At 36.1% G+C, this 24,494-nt stretch overlaps 1 protein-coding gene across 11 annotated transcripts in view; it reads right to left on the bottom strand.

The window, feature by feature from the left end:
* LOC134745928 (POU domain, class 6, transcription factor 2) overlaps window positions 1-24,494 on the bottom strand; it is a 211,364-nt gene that overhangs the window by 151,161 nt on the left and 35,709 nt on the right. For all 11 annotated transcript variants that reach the window (XM_063680055.1, XM_063680051.1, XM_063680057.1 and 8 more), the window contains one exon: window positions 3,442-3,539. In XM_063680055.1, coding sequence (XP_063536125.1) covers window positions 3,442-3,516 — 75 coding nt within the window. In that variant the 5' untranslated portion in view covers window positions 3,517-3,539. The remainder of the gene's footprint in view (window positions 1-3,441; window positions 3,540-24,494) is intronic.

Genomic DNA, 24,494 nt, shown 5'->3' with positions numbered 1-24,494 from the left:
GAGCGTAGAGGCGTAGGCCCGTAGCAGGCTACGTCGTAGCGTTGTTTTTTGTTGGCAAGGAATGTTGGAGAGCTTGGGAGTTTTACTTTCTACGAGAAAGGAGGTCAGATTTTAAATTAGGAGCAAGAGGAAAGAGGGTAATTGGGTTTGTATAACAAGACTTATTCTGGCTGATAAGAAGATTAGATTAGAATTCTATTTGTTCTTCTGTAGCAGTCATTGATAAGCCGTCAAAGTGAGGATATGGTAATCAAGTCACTAACTTTTGCGAGTCGAATAGGCGCCAATTTAGATAATGCAGTTATGACTACTACAAATAAATATGTTTGTTAAATGTTCGTTGGGCCTAGTTTGCAAGTGGAACTTATAGACTAATACATATTGGATCTGAAATACCAGTTTTAAAATATTTGAAATGTTATTTCTAAAACGGTGTTGAGGTGAAAATGTTGAACAATAAAATGCTAAAGCAAGTGCGAATACCGTGTCCTCTTGGCGAGGGCGGCAAAGGCGCTATTCGGGACTGTTTCTGCCATCTCATCATAACGCCTATGTTGTCACAACATAATAATATTGATAGATTTTCCATATGCCACGTATTGAATATAAGTTCTTCAGTAATTAACAAAGTTTGACACAAGAAATAAACAAGTATCGGTATCGGCACCAGAGTTAAAATTATGCACGAGAGAAGTGAGAAATGAGAGAGAGATAAAATTGGTGTTCTTTTATATTACCGCACAGCATCGTTGAACAGCCTACTAATAGGGTATTCTCCCATTAGTCAAATCAGTTTCTTTTTTATAACTGTCTAAACGATTTGCTAATATGGAATTTACACAATGACGTTACGGTCAACTCACCTACTTTTTATACTTGATTGAATAGAAATTGTGTTTAAAAATAACTGCTACCTATCTATGTTTTAAAATAAAATAAAATAATTAATCAAAAATTCTCCTCTCCTTGGAATTGTAAATTATAGTTATAGTTGTAGTTATAGTATATTGCAGTGCCCAACAGGGTTCACAAAGACCTAGCTTATAAGTTTACCACCTGTACAATTACTTTGTGAATTTGCAATAAAATATTGAGTATTGAGTATTGAGTTTTTCTAATAATTATCTGGTGCTTTATTTCATGCATGGTGTGAAATAATTCATTTAAATACAGTGTAATACCCTATAATAAGCATAAATATACTTTAATTAAATCACACATAAAACTTTCTCATTCATTCACTTATCGTTTATGCATTTATATTAGTACTCTATGTAGCTGTATAATCATTCACCTCAACTCCCCTGCCGATACCTATATGTACCTAATATCGTTGTCTACTGGTCATTGACTGAGGCAAACTTCAGGTTCAAGGGCACGATTTGGCAAAGGGCAATATAATGTATGTAGTAGTACGTACTGGTTGTTCGAATATACGATAGGCTGAAGGACAAAGTGCTTCAAATCACATATTATATCTCACATATTAAGGAAGTATAATTTTAGATTAAACTTTAACTACTCTAGAATTAGATAAATAAGTCAAATAAGTAAGCTTACTTATTTATCTGTCTGTAGTTAGATATAAATTAAATCGTGACTGAATCAGCAACAAGACAGATATAGACAATCAGCAAATAGACTATGACAAATAATTTTTAATAAGAAGAAAAAAAGTCCGGCCTTCACCACTGGAGGGCTTCGTCACTTTTTCTTTAATATATGACATCTATTACAGTTTTTAAGAAAAAAAGTGTTTTATTAACGCCACTTTTATATGGATGTATGGAAGTAATGTTATGGAATATCTAAAACAATCAATAGGTACACTAACTCGTATTTTCTCGGAATAAAAATGCTCGATTCTGAGTAGAGTTACCTAAAATTTCTTGGATTCCTAAAAACATATGTTTATATGGTTCATACACAACAATTTGTGAAAACGCCCAGGAATGCTAACTTAGCAAATGTGCAATATTCCCAATTGTGTCATAAAAACTAAATACATAGTATTTTCAATGTGCGTCATATCACTCGGTAATGAAATTGACGATGACGTCGCCTGTCACGCTACAAATGTACATTTTACAATGCTGTTAAAACAAATTGTGACACTAATAAATATCACTAATCAAGTTACTTTTAGAGCAAATTCTATGCGAATGAAATCTACATGAGTGGAATTGCATGCGAATAAAAATCCAATTACAATACTCTTATTGGTTAACTTATATAAGTTTATTAATTTACTTTGAATGCATAATAACGTGGTCTAGTATTAATATAGTCAAAAAACGTTAATACCAAAATAACAATAGCGACTGAGATTAAGCCACCAAGTAAAGTAATATCAAGAGATCAAATTGTAAATTGTTACTTTAAATGTCTAACACATTTACCATAGTTTATGATATTAAACCAATTGAACTATGTATTAGAGGGTCACTGAATAAAGTCTAACAAGTCATAAAAATTGCTCTTACAAGTTCCACCCAATAAAAACGGATTAAAAACACAAGACGGTTGCATAAAAAAGCCTCTTTCTTAAACACGTGCTATTCTTAGCGTAAACAATAGGGTCTCACCTCATTCTTAAGGTTGATGGGCCCTTCATAAAGACTGAGAGAAGGCGAGTGTCTCACGTAAGTACTTATGAACGTGCTATAGCACTGCAGTTGTTGCTAGCAAAAGTTGTCAGTACGTAAATTACGTTCATCTTTTTATACTTTGTGATTGTCGAATGTTTTTCTACTTTAACACAATCTTGTGACTCATCCGTACACAGAAAGAGATCGAGGTGTGCATGATTTGTCTTTGTCGTGTGTCATTTTTTATGTATTTGTGTCGTCATTACAGATTGGATTTTGTATGTAGTGAGTGAGAAGTGTGACTGTGTGCACGTTTCCCCCAGCAAAAAATTACAGAACGATTTGTACGGTAAGATCCTCCCTACCGACGTGTCTGAAGCCGGTGTCGCTGTGTCGATATTTAAATCACGCCACTCAAGTTACTGGGCAAATGGCTGCCCAAAAGGAATCAGCTAGTATCAAAAATAGGGTATAGGGTAAGGGTAACCCACCTCATTCATAAGGTTGATGGGCTCCTGCTGCGGCCACGACGAGGGTCCAACAACATATCAGTTAGTATCGACAAGGTGAAGTGTAAGCAGGGTGTGTTACAAGTTGTATAAACAGGTTGTGTGTATACTAAATTAGTATACACACAACCTGTTTACACCTATATTAGTATTACTAATATAGACAGAGTAGGGTATAAGGTCCCCACCACACTAAAAAAGGGCTGTTGCTGCGGCCGCGCCGAGATCCCACATTTCAGCTAGTACCAACAGAATGTAGTGTAAACAGGTTGTGTACAAAGTTGTGTTAACAGGATGTGTGTATCCTATAGATAGGGTTGGGTATAGCATATAGGGTAACATACCTCATTCTTAAGGTTGATGGGCTCTTGCTGCGGCCGGGGCGGCGAGTGGCGCCCCACATCCGCGCCCTCCGACATATCAGCCTCGCATCCCGATTCGTCTGCGGACAAAAAACACATAACTCAGTTAGTTGTAGGTAATTATTAAATGATGTGTACAGATGTACAGGTTGCGAAATGCTTAGAAAGTTATTGAATATTTTTGTAAATTTAGTTTAATAAATTTGTGAATTAACACCTAACCTTTTTGTTATATTTATATTTTATTATTCATATTTGAAATATTGTATTCTGAAAATTACATTAGTATCATGTCATAAAATTTAATAAATATAAGAACAGACTTCGCACAAAAATTATAATCAAATAAATTTATCAGTAGTTCCACTTCGCTAAATGATGTTTTTAAAAGCAAATACAAATGAATTCCTATATACAATTCCCAAATCACTGTACTTATAACCCAAACCATTATTTCTGTCCGAATGGCAATAGGACCAACTTACCTATACTGCGAAACAAATATGGAGAACATACATAACATAAAAAATAAAGATCTCTGTTAAAACGAAGAAAGAAGTCTGTTAAAACGTACTGCTAGTGATGTCATATAAATAGTAAATCGAGTTGATTTTTTTAACAAAATTGATTAAGTACTTCTTCCCAATCTCAAACCGAAAAAAGCAACGAAAAGGCAATCCGAAGAACACCAATAACTCCATATCAAGTGAACGAATGATTCTCACATTCCATTCACCGACACCTACACGTTTGTAGGAGTCCCCGCACTTGACCTTGCGTCGCAAGCATGTTGGGACAGGTCGCGAGAAAAACCGTTACGATTTTCCTCTTACCCGCCTTTTTCTTCGACATGGGAGTTTGAAGCTAGTTGTGAAGACGATAGCGCTGAAATTCGTTTGTTAAGGTAATACGTGTTCCGTGTTTTACTTTTGGAATGTGATCTTTTATAATGTAAGGAAATATGTTACGGTGTATATACACAGGGATTTATGTCACGTTATACAACATGGTGCAAATAAGGATAACACTAGCGTGTTAAAGACGGTCGACATTATTATGTTATGAATAATGTTAATAGCCATTCATACAGCCCGACTTAAATAAGTTATATTAAATTCGTTTGACACTTGAATTCTGTGCAGAACCTTGAACCCTCTTTAGAAAAAAAAAAACATTTTTGCAACAAAAATATGCGTAATTTACTTAGATAACCAAAAGTACGTAAGAGTTTTTCTCGAGTCTTTTTAAGATAAAGAACGTATAACTACATCATAGGACACTATTAAGTAGTTCGTTAGCTCGGACTGAACTACACGATACATAGCCCAATCAAGGGGGCGGGGGGACACTGATCCTTAACGACTTGTTAAGACACAACCAATCATTGTCTCGAAAACGGCCGACGCAACGTGCCAAAATTCAAGCCGGTTTTACCGAGATTCTCGAATAATCGGCTGGCCGGACAAGTATACGGTTCGTATATTAAGAAATTTAGTATATAATATAACTATGTATATTAAAAATACACTACACTTCTTTTAAATCTGAAAAGAAAACTAAAAATATGTGTGTTAATCCGTAAAATGAAATTCCCTACAAGACGTGTTGTACTTTTTGTTTCTCTTTCTCCAGTGTTTTATCTTACCCCATCTAACCTTGTACTTATATAGACGTAAATCCAAAAGATGATTTTAAATAATCATAACATTTTGACTGATTTAAGTTACTGAAAAACTGAAATTGTTTTTCTTTTTCATTTTCTTTTATCCATTGCATCGATCCCTATTTAGAGATATGTATCTTGATAAAGATACGTACTTATAATCTCGAACTCGCCTACCATATACAAGCACTATAATAAAATGTTAGTCAATCATAAAACCAATGCAGACGGACTTTAAATTTTCGTCCATTTTTTATCCTTTGTACCATCTCTTAACCCGTAAATAGGTCACACCACACCACACTAAGATATTATATGCTCAAAAGTAACCAACCTATATATCATCTTTTTCAGGAATTTTAAGAAGGTGTTTTTTTAATATAGACCGGTAAAGGGTTAGTAAAAGATATCTCGATAAACGTATAATCTTTGGCCTACCATTATACAACAGCACTATAAGTTAGTCGATCATAAAGCCAACGCAGACGGCCTGTAAATTTTCGTAGCCCGATCCGGGCGGTCTTTGTCCTATTAATTTGTAATGTCCCCCTCCTAGATGCATGGGGTGGTAACTGCAAGTAAGGGGTAGTGTAGAATAGCTGAATTTGCGTTTAGGAAGTTGATGTGGTTTGCTATCTGTGGAATGATGTTGAGGTATATTTTTATAAGTATGTCGTAGATACTCGTGAAATGTTTTTGTTTTTAGGATTTGTGCAAAACATATCAGTTTTGCTATCTGTGGAATGATGTTGAGGTATATTTGTATAAGTATTAGGTACTCGTGATATGTTTTTGTTTTTAGGATTTGTGCCCAATTTGGGATCTGGGTGGTCTTTTGCCTATTAATTTTAATTTGTAATGGCCCCCTCCTAGATGCATGGGGTGGTAACTGCAAGTAAGGGGTAGTGTAGAATGGCTGAATTTGCGTTTAGGAAGTTGATGTGGTTTGCTATCTGTGGAATGATGTTGAGGTATATTTTTATAAGTATGTCGTCGATACTCGTGATATGTTTTTGTTTTTAGGATTTGTGCCCACTTTGGGATCCGGGTAGTCTTTTGCCTATAAGTTTTAATTTGTAATGTCCCCCACCTAGATGCATAGGGTGGCGACTGCGAGTAAGGGGTAATGTAGGATTGCTAAATTTGCGTTTAGGAAGTTGATGCGTTTTGCTATCAGTGGAATGATTCTGAAGCATTGAAGATACTAGTTACATGTTTTAGTTTTTAGGACTTGTACCCACTTTGGGATCCAGGCGATTCTTGTCCTAATATTAATGTGTAATTTCCCCCTTCTAGATGCATGGGGTGGTAACTGCAAGTAAAGGGTAGTGTAGAATGGCTGAATTTGCGTTTAGGAAGTTGATGTGTTTTGCTATCTGTGGAATGATGCTGAAGTATTATACATTTTATCGTCGATAGTCGTGGCATGTTTTATTTTATTTTTCCTCATACACGCTCGCCTTTCCTGACGCCGCTCTTGACCTGGCCTTTCAGGATTTCCCCGATCTGATCAGAGAAAGTCCGCTGACCCCTTCCAAGTCCCGCTTCTACTTCTCCCTTATACACTCTCTTTGTTAGCCTTATTTCACTCATTCTTTCCACATGTCCAAACTATCTCAACATACCTTTTTACATTTTTGTCACTACATCTTCGTTCAGTCCACACTTTTCCCTTATCACACTGTTCCTAATTCTATCTTGTAATCTCACACCACACACACATCCCAACGCTCTCTTTTCCACTGCATTCACTTGGCTCTGATGCCTCTTCTGCCATACCCAAATTTCGCTACCATACATTAAGTGTATGCCCCAACACCCCATGCACAGACAAACGTGCTTTTTGCGACACCCTCTGGCGGCTCATAAAAGTAAGTAAGCACTGTAAATGCCGTGTTTCAGTAACATTTTCCAGAAAGCTCAACGAGGGTGCGGTGTTAGGGTCGGCAACGCGCATGCAACTCCAGTGCAGGCGTATGTACATAAGCTACGGAGACTGCTTAACATCAGGCGGGCTCGTACGGTACTTGGTACTCAATGCGTTAAGGTTACGTTCGGTTGTCATTACTGTTGCGACGTCGTGGTTGCCGCCGCTGTATCTGACAATCTCCTTCATATAAATGAGAAACGTTCGCCGCCGCACTTATGACGTTCATTCCGTCACTTATTTATCACCTAAATTGACAGATACACTATCCTCGTCAAGAACGTCACCACGCACAAAAACAGACAGGCATGACTTGCAGTTTTAAAATTAGATTTCTTAATTCTAGAGTTAGACCAAGAAAAGTCTGCAACGATTTTGATAGCACACGCAGTGCAAGCGTTATTTTAAACGTCAATTTGTTCTATAAAATTATACTTGACACTTGCACTGCGTATGCTATCAAAATCTTTGCATACTTTTCTTGGTCTAACCTACACTATTTTATTACATGCAAATGAGTATGGGTAACCTACGGGAAAACCGGCGTCTTTTCTTTGGACCTTACAAAAGATAACAAGTTGGATATTTTTTCTAAAACGTTCACCATACAAATTGTAAGAAGTAGACGGTTTTTACATACCTATAAGGATAAAAGTATGAAAAGTAGGTTATGAAGTCAGTTTATGATGTCCAAAGGAAAGTCGCATAACCTTAGTTCTTACTAAAACAAAATGTATCCCGTAGGTAAATGATTTCATGAATCTTTTGTTTTATTCGCATCTAAATTGCAAGATCACAATACAATACACCTTGTTATCGATAAACCCATTCAAAAACGTTATCTCAAGACAAACCGTGCGCCGGTCGATCTGCGATGGGGGCTCGTTTCCGATAGGATTAGGCCAGACTTACTGTTCGGTCAGACCCCCCTACTGTAGGGGGGCACATCATACCCGACGGCTATAGTCTAAGATGCGTTTTAGACCTAAAATACATGGATATTCTGTTTTTAACATTTAGGGTTAGGGTAACCCTTTTACATTGCTATCGGGTACTAAGACAGTTGAATCATTTAATTCAAAGAAAAAGCGTGAATGAGAACCTCGATTGAATCTAATTAAGCAACAAATTGATGTAAAAAACACCAATGAATGTCTTTAGTAAGATAAGATAAAAAAAAGTTAAAATGCGTTTTAGAACAATTAGAACTCAAACAAAATTTTGTTAAGTAAAAAGTGTGTTTTAAGTTAGATTTACTGTTCCGTCAAACCCCTAACTAACAAAAATACAACCTGTATGGATATTCTTTTAATATCTAGGATTAAGGTATTAATTTTAGTTGGCATTGCAGTCGGGTAATAAGACAATTTAATTATTTACTTAACAAATAAAATAAAATCTTAAAGATAAAGTCACGTTTGAATCTAATAAAGCAGCCAAAAAAATCAAGAAAGAGGGGTTAGGTAAGGGTGCAATGGTTTCGAATTTCAAAACGGTGCGGTGTAGGCAACCTACGCACGAAGTAGCCAACGGGTACGGGTGCGAATTAAGAGGGGGGAGGGGGGCACATCGAATATCGCACTCGGTGCACTGACTTTGCAGTCCTGTTTAGGTAATGTTACTTTAGCTCGTAGAAGAAATACTAATCTGTAAAGGAGAGAAAATAGTTATTTGTGCAACAAGCGAGCAAAGTTTGATATTTCTCCGAAAGCTTATTTTGAGTCCCGTGAAAGATTCTAATAATTTACAATCCTTAGGTAGTAAGGGAATTAAAAGCTTGAGATGTAAATAGCTTCGATCTCATGTAGCACAACTTTTCACCTTAGCAGTGAGAACATAAGTAGAGGGAATATAGGTCAACAATCCTTCTTTATCACTTTTTCACTCATGGTTCTCATTGGCTTAAGGTATTCTAAAAATTATGTTTATTTATCGCAATAACAAAAACGAAAGGCTGAACAAAAACAAAACTTGTTCTAAGACTCCGCCTTAGTAATAGGGTCCCGTTTTGACCCTTTGAGTACGGAACCCTTAAAATTAACTAACCTATGAATATTTTGAAAACTCAATTATAATTCATATATCCAATAAGAATTTCAACATCATTTCATGTATTGTGCATAAATTTCAATAACAGCCTAGCGAAATCCTACTATTTGGCTAACCAATCATTAGTTTCTAAGTAAAGATGAATTGAGAAATGCATCCATTATACAGAGCATTTGCTGCCCGAAAATTAACCTTATTCCTTGTACAATAGAGTTGAATTTACAAGTTGTCATCGTAGTTAATGCTCTATCGTGTGTGCATGAATAATCGTATGTATTTCCTAGTATCGATCGTATGGAGATCCTGCTATGGGTTGATTTAAAATAATGATTCAATAGTACTGAGTAATCTTTAAATTTCCTTTCGAGCTATGAAAATTGACATGTTTTTGGTTTAAATCACAGTTTTTATTTTATAATGTTTTCGACGTGTTTGAATGAAAACGTTTTTTCTTTGTTGTCAAGAAACGGGTACCGATCTCTAATTCGTATTGATACCGAATCATTTTGGTAAGTGAACATTATAGAAAAATCTTCAAAATTTTGATAAAAATTTAACACCCAAATAATAATGCGTATAATATGCAAAATGATTTTTATACATTATACATGTTGAAAGTGTCAAAAGTGATATTTCTTTAATCAAAAATGTCACTTTTGACACTTTCTTCAACCGGAAATGTCACTTTTGACACTGACAGATAAAATCCAGATCAAATTCATAACCTGTTATTGCAAATCATTTTCTCCTTTTAAACAAACAAAAAATAACAAGTTTTTCGTAAATAACGTTCGCATTATAATTCAGTAAGCATCGGCCCTATAATGCGTGCTTTTATAATATAGCCTGTCATCGTGGCCATCACTTTCTAATAAGCACGAGTGATGCATCACATGAAACGATAAGTGCAACCACCATAGGTCAAGCCTCACACCACGTCACATCATAATGTGACATCACATAAAGGTGTTATCTAGGGGGTTGCAACGCAAGTGCCTCTTACTGGGGGGTTAGGGGTTGGCCGCATTAAACGACAGCTACTGTTGGGTACTGTCGATGTCACAAACGTTATCATTATAAGATTGCCTATTTGTCCGTGATTGTTATTATGTAGTTTTTTGGATTAACACAAAAATCTGTTAATTAAAGATAACAATAACAGTAATTATTAAAACAATTTAGTTTTTGAAAACTGTTTTAATTTATATATAGTAGTGTGACTACTTAAAAAACACAAATCAAAATATTTAATAAAATAATTTGATTTGTTCCCAAAACTTGTTAATTTAGTTTTTGGTTCACCAATGAACATTTATTATTAGACAGCAGTTTCACAATACACCATTGTGCAACTGTTATTTAAATGTGTGACAGTATTCTGCCACTATATTAATTCAAATAAAAGAATATTATACATAATATTCTCCTTCAAAACGCCTTGTATGGAAAGGTACATAACTAAGTATACAAGTAAATCTTAAATTTTCAGAGTAAGATTTACACCACGAGTCACAGCCTTATTATTTGTAATAAAGGTGTATTCCCATTTGTCACCGCCTCATGTATGGCGGCAGTCATAACGGGCGAGGACAAATGAAAATACACCGTAATAAACAGATTCAATGATGTTACTCTTATTACGTAACTATAGCTTAAAAACCTATTTGTACATTGTTGTATTTGTTTTGATTGACTATATCTCTGGCCGCATAGATTACCGAAGTAATGCGTGTATCCACGATACATTACCTTCGCATTTCGCCATCCTAAGACATAGAGTAACTAGAGGCGACACATTAAAATAGCAACTCTGTAGAGCATTGTATTTTGTTTTAATTGAGGGTATCTGGCCGCACCAACCAAACAAAAGCAAACCGACACATAAACATTTGCTTGGTTCTTGAACAAAGCAAATGGAATTAGGAATCAAAAACCTCACACATCCACAAAACCTCATCCTATCCTACAGAAAACATTAATAATCGATGGGCTGAAATGTATGAAGCTACTAACTTTTTCAGCGATTTTAAAGTTAGATCTATCCTATAAAAAGCAATCTGGCTTGGCCGTTTCGCTGCCGTTACATTGGCGGAACGTGAAAAATGTATTCACTGTTCATTACTTTTCTGTTCTTGTAGTAACGAAACGGCCAAGCCACATATTTTGACTAAGGTGTAGTTTGTGAAGTCAGGGCTTGTAGAGTTAGAAGCTCTTCACGAGATCTGATATCTTTTAGACAGTGCGAGCCTTATGGTTTCGTCTTAGCAACATTTTACATGAAAATGTTTTTGGTGAGATTCAATATGACGTATATCGTTTACTTTGCAAAGTATTATTAAGCACGGTAATTACGGTATATTTTTATCGCGAAGCTGTGGTAGGTACTTTGGCAAATTTGAACCGGTGACAGTTTTGACAGAGTAAAATAAGCGCATTGTATAGTCAGCAGCAGAAGTTGCTAAGCGGGCGAGGTGTTCAAAATTACCTTGACACGCTCTTACTCTCTTAACAATAAAGTCGCGTCAAGATAATTTTGAACACCTCGCCCGCTTAGCAACTTCTGCTGCTGACTGTATTATGCCTAAATTGAAGAATAAAGAAAATTCATGAAATAAAACTATGAAAACGGATTATATCGCGTATATTGAATTTATAATACATGCCGAAGTTTCGAACCCTTTACAGCGTTCGTGGTCAACGTGTGTCACAGGGGTCACGAACGCGATATAATCCGTTTTCATCGTTTTATTTAATGAGTAGCTAATGCGGTAACCGAAGACAATATTATAAAGAAAATATGTATTTTCGGTTTTCAAACATTGATAAAACACCCTTTTCAGACAGAAATAGATATGCCATATCTAGCCATAGCCATACCTAGGCACGTAATGCCATTTGCGGCCCTCAGCGTTCACCGGAGTCACCTATCAATTCTAGCAGCTAGGCTGGCTAGGTCTTTCGGCCGGCTGGCCTGAGCAGGGCCATAGATTAATGATCTAATGTGTCTACGCGTTGCCTGTGTTATAGAGTAAAGCGCAGAGTGGTCACATTTGTGAGTATTTTGCCAATTTCATGGGGCATGTAATATGGCAAATGTCCACTTTCCGTGTTTAGCAGTAACGATTTGGTTTACTGCGACATAAACGTATATTGCTTGGTATCAGCGACAACCTATGTACTAATAAATAGCCTAGCAGAGTAGATAATACAGTTGATTACTACTCGAGACTACACGCGTGGTTTAACTTATCTACGTAACCTCCCTGTTCCTGCCCGACCACCGAGTTATCCACTCCCGAGAAGTATAACAGGATAAGTCCAGCATGCAGTAGCATGGCGACCCTGCCAAATAATAAAGGGTGTTAAAAATATCTTCTTGACGTTTCCTGCGGCAATGCGTACAACAGCAATACTAACCTTAAGTATTTTTAAAAGTCAGGGCTCGAATTTACAACTAAGCAATTGATTGCCTTAAAGTATTTTTATACTACTGCCAGTAATTTATGATCCAGTCTTATACTGGAGCACGAAATAAATAATAGTACTATATGCAAAGTATTCTCAAACATTTGCTTGACATTTCCATCCCTAAAAGGTGCATCCACACCGCACTTTTGCGGAGCAACACGGTAACATTAGGTAACTTACCTAGTTACTTTACTGTTGCACACTTGCACAGTGTTGCTCCACGGTTGTTGCTCCACACAAGTAAACAGCGGCGGTGTGGATGCACCTTAACACATAGGTTTCTCTTTCGCAGACACTATACTGTCTACCTTTAATGACTGTTCGGAGCAGTCGCAAGCCGAGCGTGCCTAAACAATTGACTGACATACCACTGAATAGAAATCAAAAACTACATACTTATTAAAACTTTTGTTTACAATTTACATGTCTATATTAACAGCAAATGAAATCGTCCCTCACACTCTAGGTAACATATCCACTGATTTTGCTCTAAATTGCCAATACATTTTGAACTCTAATTAAAAAATCACACATCACATAAAAGAAAAAAAAACCGGCCAAGTGCGAGTCGGACTCGCGCACCGAGGGTTCCGTACTTTTTAGTATTTGTTGTTATAGCGGCAACAGAAATACATCATCTGTCTGTCTAGCTATTACGGTTCATGAGATACAGCCTGGTGACAGACAGACGGAAAGCGGAGTCTTAGTAATAGAGTCCCGTTTTTACCCTTTGGGTACGGAACCCTAAAAACAAATTACACTCATGGATTAGAGGAATAGGATTGCTTCATAATTTACAAAAATATCGTTTTTGTTAAACTATTCGCATTTTGGATTTCAACTTATACTTATTTATGAAATAATGAAATATTTCTCACAGGTTTTGAGACAATCTACAGGTATAACGTTTGTAATTTTATTTAGGTTGGCGCCTGCTTTGCCGATCGAACCGTGGCTTGAGCAGTGCCATAGATTAATGAGTTAATGTGCCCACCACGGGTTTCGCACCCCTGCCTCACAGAATAATTACGCAGAAGGGACATTTTATAAATATTTAAAGTTTTACTTAGTAGTCGTTTAGTTCTTTGTATAGTTTTATCAATCGTATGGTGTTGAAAATAGTTATTTGTTATACAAGGGTGCAAAGTTGTATTTTACTCGCGAGTGTGGAATTGAAACACGAGCAAGCGAAAGGATTCTATAGTTGAACCACGAGCGAAGCGAGTGGTTCTAAAATAGAATCCTGAGCATAGCGAGTGGTTTCAACACACGAGAAGTAAAATACATTTGCACCCGTGAGTAACACAAAACTTTTCCCCTCACTATAGCGAGGAAAGTGCAACATCCACACGCGTTAGATCATCTTCATCAATGGACTTACTAATTTTTTTACGATAATACGATATTATAGCAGAAAACTCTGGAAGTTGTGTATTTTTACGTGTCGGAGTCGGCGAGATAATTTTTGTTGACATTTCTGACAATGCGTTTTGAAATTGCATCGACTCAACTTGTGCGTTCAGAATTACATTCAACATCATTTAAAAAAACAAATGTTTTTATGGAATTTAAGGTTTATGACTTAAAATAATTAAATAAAGCTAAATTTGGTATTTTTTATTAAATTCTCAAACCATTTATTTAATGATAATTAATATCGAACGAACAATTATTATGAGCGTTTTACGTTTTGTTATCTGTCAAAAGCTACTTAAACACGCTCCATCCAAGGTCAAATTACTTTCCCCACTAGTGGATAAAATGCGTTTTTCCCCGCTTGTTTTAAAGGATAAAAGACGGCTTTCCGAGCTAGTGAGGGGAAAAATATTTAATCATATTTAAGTTTTCAAAGTTCGTAATTTTAGAAATGAAACCAAATTGTTGAAGTATATGTATTGCATTAGCAAAACAAGGCGTTTAGGCTGTTTAGTTACTGAATCGTGTTGGTTGTAAATAGATTTTATTATCACGTCAAAAGAAAAAATCCTTGGCACCCCTTTTGTCCAGCCGTTTCGAATATCATTCGCGATTCAAACGAAACAAAAATAAGCGTACAAATTGCTTCTAAAACAACAAAAGTCGACCGGAAAAATTCACAATCGCAACGAATCATTAATCTCAGAAACAAATGGAAATCGGCCGACATCTGCTATAGGAGAAAAAAATGGCGGCCTATAGTCGACAGTTGTCACGTTATACTCCAGGATTAATTAGAAATGCGATTAAAAGCAAACAAAACAGGGAATGGTGAACTTAAATTAATGAAAAATTACCACCCTCGGCGAGCGCTCGTCAACTCTTTTTTTTTAACGGTCGCTCCCGCGCATTAAGCGGCTTTAATTTGAATTCGAAATAAGAATTACGCGCGTTTATAATTATTTTTTTTCGGCCAGTGACGGTTGATTTCTAACGAGGGTTGCGAGCTTTGTGAATATGTTGATTTTTTAATCAGCTCGCTATGTTTATAAATACATAACCTTTTGAATAATTTCTCACTTGATTTTGGAAATATCACCACAGTATGTTTTTATATAAATTTATCATTTGCAGGAAACAAGTGACCACTTTTTCGGTTCTAAATAAAAAACTACGGACTGACGTAAAGTCACCTTTATTGACAGCTTGTCAGTTTTTTCTATAAATGCCACAAATAATAATTTCCAGTAATTTGAATTTGAAATCATTTATTTCATGTAACTGTGACACATACATTTTGTGAGTAAAAAACAGTATCAAAAGGGTTAGTACCTAAGCCTAACAATTATACCTATACCTCAACCTACACAACCTACCTAATGAATTTGATTTTATATTGCAATATCCGCAATCAATCTAACGTAAGCATATTATATCTGGTTGTTAATTTTGAGTGACTGCCTTCCTATATTCAATTTTAACATCAAGAAATTTTAATGACCAAAATCAATAAGCAATAAATAAAATTGACGGACCTAGTTATTCACTACAGCTACAAGGTATAGTGTATAGTCAGGATCAATAGTAGCGGATGAAACAATGCGCCAAAAGTATCGGCCTTACTGAAATTCTTTTCCAAATACAGTAGTTTTCTAAATCTCATACAGTCTAATTATCCTAAATATAACTAGAGACATACCGTCAACCGGGGTGAATAGGGACGGCACGGGTGAATAGGTACAAAACTTGAAATGAGATTTCCCTGATGTATTAAAAACTACCTACACAAATTGTGCCATGCGATTGAAAATAATAATAGATTTTGTATGATACAATTTGTGAGGGTGGTTTTTAAAAAAAATTCAGGTAAATCTCATTTCAAGTTTTGTCCCTATTCAACCCTGCCATCCTTATTCACCCCAGTTGACGGTATCCCTTTTTACTGATACTCTTGACGAGTAGTCTGATCCGCTACTTTTGATGCTGATTGTATGTTAGTAAACAAAATCAATAAGTGCTTAATCGCACTTAAACTATCGTGAGACATATTTCAAAATATTTATCATTACGGTTTTTACTCACTACTATTTTTAGTCGCTTTTCGCGGTGTGCACGACGTACAATCGCCGCGGACACTCGTGCCTGAGGATGGATTCCCAAAGAATCCGAAACATGTCGCAAAAAGCGACTAAAAATAATAGTGAGTAAAAACCGTACTGATAAATATTTCAATAAGTGCTTGAGAAAATTCCAAATCATTACAAAAAGGCTCAGAGAGGCTCAGTCAATTTTCAGGCTATTGTGAAATTTTATCATCAACAATGCTCAAATCATCATCACAGATAAAAAAATAGGCTAACCTACTTAGGTATTCACCGCTACATCGTTCCAAACAAAATCCATACGTGCTTGAGAAAATTCCAAATAATTAAAAAAAAACTCAAGCCACAGCTCGAGTGTGACTCGAGCGGCACTCGTGTAGCCCCCCATTGCTCGTCATTGTCCCGATCACTTCTTATTTCCCCCTTATTGTTCCAAATTTGAATTTCCTTCATTTTATATTTCACTTTTTAAATGTGCTTTGGAGAATGCTGCTGGCTGTTTGTGAAAATTAGGCATATTGAAATATTTCGCAATAAGTTATTTACAAAAAAGTAAAATTGAACTTATTTTTTCACTTTTAAACTAACTTAAACTCGTGTAAAGCAGGTTAATTCATTGTAGAGATAGCAGGCATCAGTGACGTAACAACGTACGTCCTTTTAGGGTTCCGTACCAAAAAGGTACAAAAGGAACCCTTATGGTGCGACTCTGTCCGTCTGTCTGTCTGTCTGTCACATTGCTAAATATCTTGAGAACTACTTAAGCCATCGATTTGAAATTTGGAATAGTCATGAAGAACGCTAACCCAAACACATTAATATTTTTTTTTATTAATTATGGAAAATGCCCAATATAAAGAGGGGGCAAAATATCAGTCTAGTTGCTGGGTCGAGTGGGATATGATTTGAAAGAGCTCAAACTGAATTTTACAAAACAATTTTTTTTTCATAGTGAAAAAAAATTGACTTATGAAGGAAAATGTTAAAAAAAAATCATTAAACGAATTCCCACTTGGCCGGTTTTTTAAATTAAGGTGTGATTTTCGAAATTGGGTAAATAATCCCGAAAATCATTTAAAAACCACTCATAATCCGTTGTAATTTTTTGATAATAAATACGATATAAACGAGGAGTCATATACTATTTGGGGGACAAATGTTATTCGCGTCCCCAGGAAGTTGTACCCACCACTACCGTACCGCGCGTGTTCCCTGGGTGGTGCTAAATGAGTAACGCCTTTCTATAGGCAACAAGGCAATCAGAGGCTACACGTTGTAATAAGCGTCCCGTTTCAGAATTGTCCGCCATTTTTTTAGTATTTTTAGGTTTCCGTACCCAAAGAGTAAAAACGGGACCCTATTACTAAGACTCCGGTGTCCGTCTGTCCGTCTGTCTGTCACCAGGTTGTATCTCATGAACCGTGATAGCTAGACAGTTGAAATTTTCACACATGATGTATTTCTGTTGCCGCTATAACAACAAATACTAAAAAGTACGGAACCCTTGGTGCGCGAGTCCGACTCGCACTTGGCCGGTTTTTTTTATCTTTTCGGAACTACCCGAACATGTATACCTTTCTTCATTCATTAGGACACTACACGATGTTATTGTTGTCTTAAGCTAAGTAGCTTAATTTATATACAGAACAGACGTTTTATACATTAAAATCAAATTGATTTTGAGCGGTATTGTTAAGTCCGCCATTTGTACATAATTGCATATTTTTGTGCAATAAAGTTGATATGAAATAAAAATTGCACATCTCTGGTTGAAACTAAAAATCAGTCACATACTTGGGTCCTTCCTAACTCTATTTAAAACTACTATTCAGCATCATCAGACGATAACTCATATCTCTCATAAGCATAACAATGACAGTATTTATACATAATTCATCTTACCGAGGCACTAAATCACACATCAGCACATCGCTATAAACTTTAAGACTATTAATACACTAGTTCAAAGGCTTGTCGCTTTATAATGGTCATAATGTGGTGACAAAGGGTGTTTTATCGGTGCAAAAAGATGGTGTAATGTATGTGTGCGCGTGAGCATAGTTAATGTGGAGATATTAAGAAAATTTAAAGTTACTTGAGGTCAACGTTCTAATTTCATATTGTTTTAGGCTGCTGTGCAAACTAAAAGCGATTCGATTACACTATTTTCGCATACAACGAACTAGAATAGCTATAGTGTTACTAGAGCTCAAAACCGGACAAGTGCGAGTCGGACTCGCCCACCGAGGGTTCCGTACTTTTAGTACTTGTTATAGCGTTAACAGAAATACATCTGTGAAAATTTCAACTGTCTAGCTACCACGGTTTATGAGATACAGCCTGGTGACAGACAGACGGACAGTGGAGTCTTATTAATAGGGTCCCGTTTTTACCCTTTGGGTACTGAACCCTAATAATGACCCCACGAGAATTGGGGAGTGTCTTATCAAAAGGGTTTATTTCTCTATGAAAAACCATACGATTCACAAGGCTTATTTTTGTATGGTTTTTCATAGAGAAACAAACCCTTTGGAAAAGACACTTCCTCAATTGTACCGCAAGTGACTCAAACTGTACAACGCGCATGTCGACATCGCCAAATATTGTAATTCGGCGCAAGAGGTTTGACATAAGTATATAAAATTTTATTTTAGCCAATTCAATTTTACAATAGCGAGAAGTTATGTATTGGGTAATATTTAAAGCTGCGGATAAGCGTCAGTTATATGGACCATGTTTCCAAGTCAAAATTGTATTGAGTTTTGTTTAGGTATATATTATTTATATATTTTGTCGCTGTTTCGAATCAAAAAATGTCCTATACCTATCTTTCATCATATCTATATATTTCGAATTTAGCTCCTTCTTCTATCTACTGACAGATAGATGTCCAGGCTGTTATAATGGTGATGAAGGAAAGACGAACTGACTTTCTTATATAATTTATTCTTATAATGTATTTGTGGAGCTCAGTCTCAACACTTGTACAGCGACGCCATCTTGGGTAGAAGAGAGAGTTGCCATAGATAACACTAAATGTCAAACTAAACTAGTGATGTTATTACCAACCTAACATCCCTTTCCTTAAGTTTATATTATAATTACATTGATGACCAGTCTCTTATTTAACTCATCTTTACAACATGTTATGTTAAAGTCTTTCAGTTACCTAAGTATTAACAATTAAATAATCTTCACATTTAAACATGACAGTCTGTTCCTTTAACTGGTCTCTATGGTCATTACTAAAATCAATGTATTTATGTTTATAGTTAACAATAAAATATTCTACAAATTATGATACAGTCTTTTCATTAACTGGTCTTTACAGTTACACAATTTAGTTTACATTTTATGAAATAGCTTAATTGCAAAACTACATTTACATTCAGTTGACTTAATTAAATTATATTATATCTAAATTTCCGTTATATAACGCTTTGGAGGTTTAACAACACGTCCTGATCTCGTCACTCTGTGATCAGTTATTACTGGTGCTGGAGTACCCGTCTCCTGTCTTGCCTCTGCCACTTCCATACTTCTTTCCCTTCGTGGTGAGCAAGATCGCATGGGAGACGATTGTGTCAAGTCACTATTCAAGATACTATAGTTATGAATAAGATGAATCCTATTTCTTACATAAGTTACATCATTACTAGTTTTTATCACATATGACCTATTATTACTTAACCGTTTAACAATTACAGCCTTTTCCCAAGTACTGTGTGGATTTTTCTTATAATAAACCTGGTCTCCTGGATACAAAATGGACATTGATTTAGCATTCCTATTATAATATCTAGACATATCTTCATTATTTTTAACAGCTGATTGTTTGTATTCCTTAAATGTCACAGCTTTAGGTCTGAGTTTGTTAAAGTTTACTGGTATCTTACTTCTTAATTTTCTAGACATTAATAACTCAGCCGGTGATAACATATGATTTTTAGCTGTATTTCTATACTGTAATAATGCTAAGTAAGGATCTGATCCATCTTCCTTACATTTTTTGAACATATTTTTTAAAACTTTCACAGCACTTTCAATTTGGCCATTAGAGTTTGAATGATAAGGAGCTGTTACTATATGTTCTATGTCCCATTCATATAGAAATGATTTAAATTCTGATGACTGAAAGGGAGGACCACCATCTGACACTAATGTCATAGGTATCCCATGTCTGGCAAATATTGACTTTAAATTTATTATGACATTTTGAGCCGTACTATTATTTTTTAACAATGCTGTCTCTATGTACTTTGAGTAATAATCAGTTACTACAATGTAGGTTAAGTTATCAAAGTGCATTAGATCAATGCCAACTCTTTGCCAAGGATATTTGCTAATTTCATAGTTTTTTAAGGGTTCCTTTTGATTACATGGCTTGAACTTGGCACAGGTGTCACATTGTTCCACTACATTTTTTATATCAGCAGACATGTTAGACCAATATAATGAATCTCTAGCTAATCTTAGACACTTATTTATCCCTTGATGACCTTCATGCAATTTATTTAATATTTCTTTTTGCATGGACTTTGGAACAATTAAATTTGACCCTTTGAACAATAAATCTCCTATGACATGAATTTCACCCTGTATGTTCCAATATGGCTTCACTAATAAATTGATTTTATCTTTACTACTTGGCCAACCTTCAAAATAATATTTTTTTAACAATTGAAGGGTTTCGTCATCAATGGTTGCCTGTTTTAATTTATTTTTGTACTCTTGACTGATCGCTAAATTTGACTCGACTAAATTGACATGGTAAGACATATCAGATTCATTTTCTGGAATAAAATGGTCTTTCATAGCTGCTCTAGACAAAGTATCAGATATATACATTTCTTTGCCAGGTATGTGAATAACTTCTAAATCATACTTCTGTAAAGTTAGCATCATACGCTGCAGTCTTGCTGGTACCTCATGCAAAGGCTTTTTAAACAGATAAACCAATGGTTTATGATCCGTGTGCACAATGACTTTACGTCCATAGACATATTGATTGAATTTACAACATCCGAACTGAATTGCAAATAGCTCTTTTTCAATTTGTGCAAAATTTTCTTGTGACTTAGTTAGTGTTTTTGAACTGTATGCAATTGGCTTATTATTCTGTAAAATTACAGCACCTATCGCTGACTTTGACGAGTCTACTGATAGAATCAGTGGCAAATTTACATCATAGTGTGCTAAAACTGGCGTGTTACATATTATTTCCTTTAATTCACAATATTCTTTTTCATAGTTACTGTCCCACTGCCAGGGCACGTCTTTTTTTAACAAAGTTCTCATGAGAGTGGTCTTTGCTGACAAATTATCAATGAAACATCCTACAAAATTTACCATCCCGAGAAATCTTTGGAATTCTTTAAGATTACTGGGACTTTGCATCTCTTTGATCGCCTTGACTCTTTCTTGACTGACTTTGACACCATCTCGGTTAAAAATATATCCTAAAAATTCTACCTCCGACACTCCAAATTTGCATTTCGACTTATTTAATTTTAAATTGACTTGTCTAGCCCTATCTAGCACTTTTTTAAGTCGTTGATTATGAATCTCTGGGGTCTCACCATAAACTAAAAAATCATCTACAAAAATGAGAACGCCCTCTATGTCACCAAATAACTCATTAATGACTCTATAAAAAATCTCTGTTGATGCATTTATGCCAAAAGGTAATCTAAGATATTTATATCTACCAAAGGGAGTTTGGAATGTGCAAAGTTCAGAACTCTCCTCATCAAGTTTCAAAGACCAAAAACCTGAGAACGCATCCAGATGTGAAAAACAAGTAGCACCTTTCAATTGCGACCTAATCTCATCAATATTTTTTAATGGATAATGTTCTCTCATAATATTTTTATTCAAATTTCTAGGATCTAGACATATTCTAAGCTGACCTGTTGACTTGACGGTGACTACTACAGAGTTGACCCATGCCGTTGGCTTGGTGACTTTTTCAATGACTTTCATGCTCTCCATGCGATCCAGCTCATCCCGTAGGTCCTTCAGTAGCGCAAATGGTACCTTCCTCGGAGGATCAATGCATGGCACAGCATCAGACTTCAGTTTCAGATGGCAGACAGGAGGTAGACACCCCAGACCCTGAAAAACATCATTATATTGTGTAAGAATTTGACAATTATTTTTTTCTATTACTTCCTCAGTTAGCTGATAAACACGTTTGACTATACCAATTCGATCACATGTATCTAGACCTAAAATGGTTTCACCATTTACAGTTGTCACTGCAAAGGTTATTTTCTCTACTCTGTTATTGAAATGACATTCCAATTCTGTTTCCCCTATTATTGGAAGTTCACACCTATATGCCTTAGCAGTAAGAGTGGTTTCAACTATATTGTTGAGCCCTAAAGTTTTGTAAGTTTGTAACGACATCAAATCAAGCTCGGCCCCAGTGTCTAAAAGGCAATTTATATCTCGACCATTGACATTGACATTTAAGTACCAAGACTTTTTATTTCTGTTTTTGTTCTGTACTTGCCCCACAAATAACCTCTCAGCGCAGTAAGCATTATCATCATCGAGGTTTTCTAGCTCTAATTGTCTTACATTTTTATTTTTAAAACAGAATTTTGCAAAGTGACCATAAGAGTTACATGACCTGCATTGTACGTTGACTGCTGGACACTTGAAGCGATGCACCTGCCCACAGCGCGTGCATGTAGACTGCTGACCTCTCTGCCATGGCCTCGACGGAGCTGACTGGTAGTGTGGTCGACCCGATGACTGATATTCTGATGTTGACTGATTTCTTGACGTTGACTGATTTCTTGATGCTGACTGACTTCTTGACGGTGACTGACTTGACGTTGAGTATCTTGACTTTGATCTGTGATGACTGTTACTGCGGTTGTTGCTTCTGCCCCTCAGTTGCAACACATTCTGTGTGCCGGTGCTCTCCTGTACTATTCTGTCCGAATCTTGTTGAGCCGCAATGACAGCTTTTGCAAGCTCACGCATCCTAGCATATGACAAATTGGGCTCTTGTAACAACCTTTATCGAACATGTGACAGCTCAGAACTCATGTTTGCAATAAAAATATCCCTGATAAGAGACTCTCTCAGCTCTTTAAATTCACAATCTTTGCTCTTGTTCTCTAAATCAGTTAGGAAATCATCGATGTTTTCAGATTTACTCTGCTTCCGTGTGAAAAACATATAACGTGTCATGGTAAGATTTTTTTGAGGTTCAAAATGAGTGTCAAATTTCTTTTTGATTTCCTTTAATTGGCATTTGTCGAAGTCTACGTTGAAAGAATTAAAGATTTCCAAACCTTTAACGCCCATGGAGTGCAGCATGATTGCAATTTTTCTTTTGTCGTCCGCCTTGTCAAGTCCCGATGCCAATAAATATATGTCAAACCGCTGCCACCACCTCTTCCATTCTTCCGCATTATTATTTGTGGTGTCCGACGAGATCATGAGCTTCGGTAAAGATGTACCAAGTCCATGCGACTTGATTCCGACATCTTCACTTCCCTCCGCCATTTCCGTTGTTGGAGGTGCAAGTTCGGCGCGTGTGACTTTTTCTTGTTTCCGTTTGACTTCTGTCTGATCTTCTGAATCACTCATCACGACACTTCTGACACCATGTTATAATGGTGATGAAGGAAAGACGAACTGACTTTCTTATATAATTTATTCTTATAATATATTTGTGGAGCTCAGTCTCAACACTTGTACAGCGACGCCATCTTGGGTAGAAGAGAGAGTTGCCATAGATAACACTAAATGTCAAACTAAACTAGTGATGTTATTACCAACCTAACACAGGCTATTTATATTAATTTGATATTGAAATATACTGCATTTTAAAGAAACTTTTAGTACCTAAGTAAGTCAGCGTAAGCCACTTAAACCAGCCTAACGTTCACCGATACTAACTCCGCAATTTTAACGTCCGTCAAACTAATTTACCGGCACCAAATGCAATCGAAATACGCACTGCAATCCGGGAAGGTAAATACGTATATTAAAACCGTCGCTGAAATCGAAAGTGGACGCGTCCAGCCATAGTGTTGGCGCGAGCGCGGGCGAATGTTCGGAGGACCAACTTAACAAGACCTCGAGTTATAAGTTAATTAAGTTATTTCACAGCAAGTATTATATTTTTATACATCAAAATAAAGGCCACTTATTTGACGACTTTACGACCAACTTAATCACATGGATGACATGTTGCGATGACATAGTGTGCGTTTGAGTCTCCGGCAAGCTCGGCCGAATTGCACCTTCCCATACAAACGTAGTTCCGCTCTCATTATAAAACGTCTGTTTGATCGTAGTATATGAAACTGCACATACAATGACATGAGGTATATCTAGGTCTGAAATTAGTTTATATAGCTCCAGTTTATAAAACAAACGAAATAGAGCA

The sequence above is a fragment of the Cydia strobilella genome, chromosome 12 (assembly GCF_947568885.1).
Source record: "Cydia strobilella chromosome 12, ilCydStro3.1, whole genome shotgun sequence".
Classification (NCBI taxonomy): Eukaryota; Metazoa; Arthropoda; class Insecta; order Lepidoptera; family Tortricidae; genus Cydia; species Cydia strobilella.
Note: the sequence above shows the minus strand (reverse complement) of the source record. Positions and strands in the feature narration are given on the sequence as shown.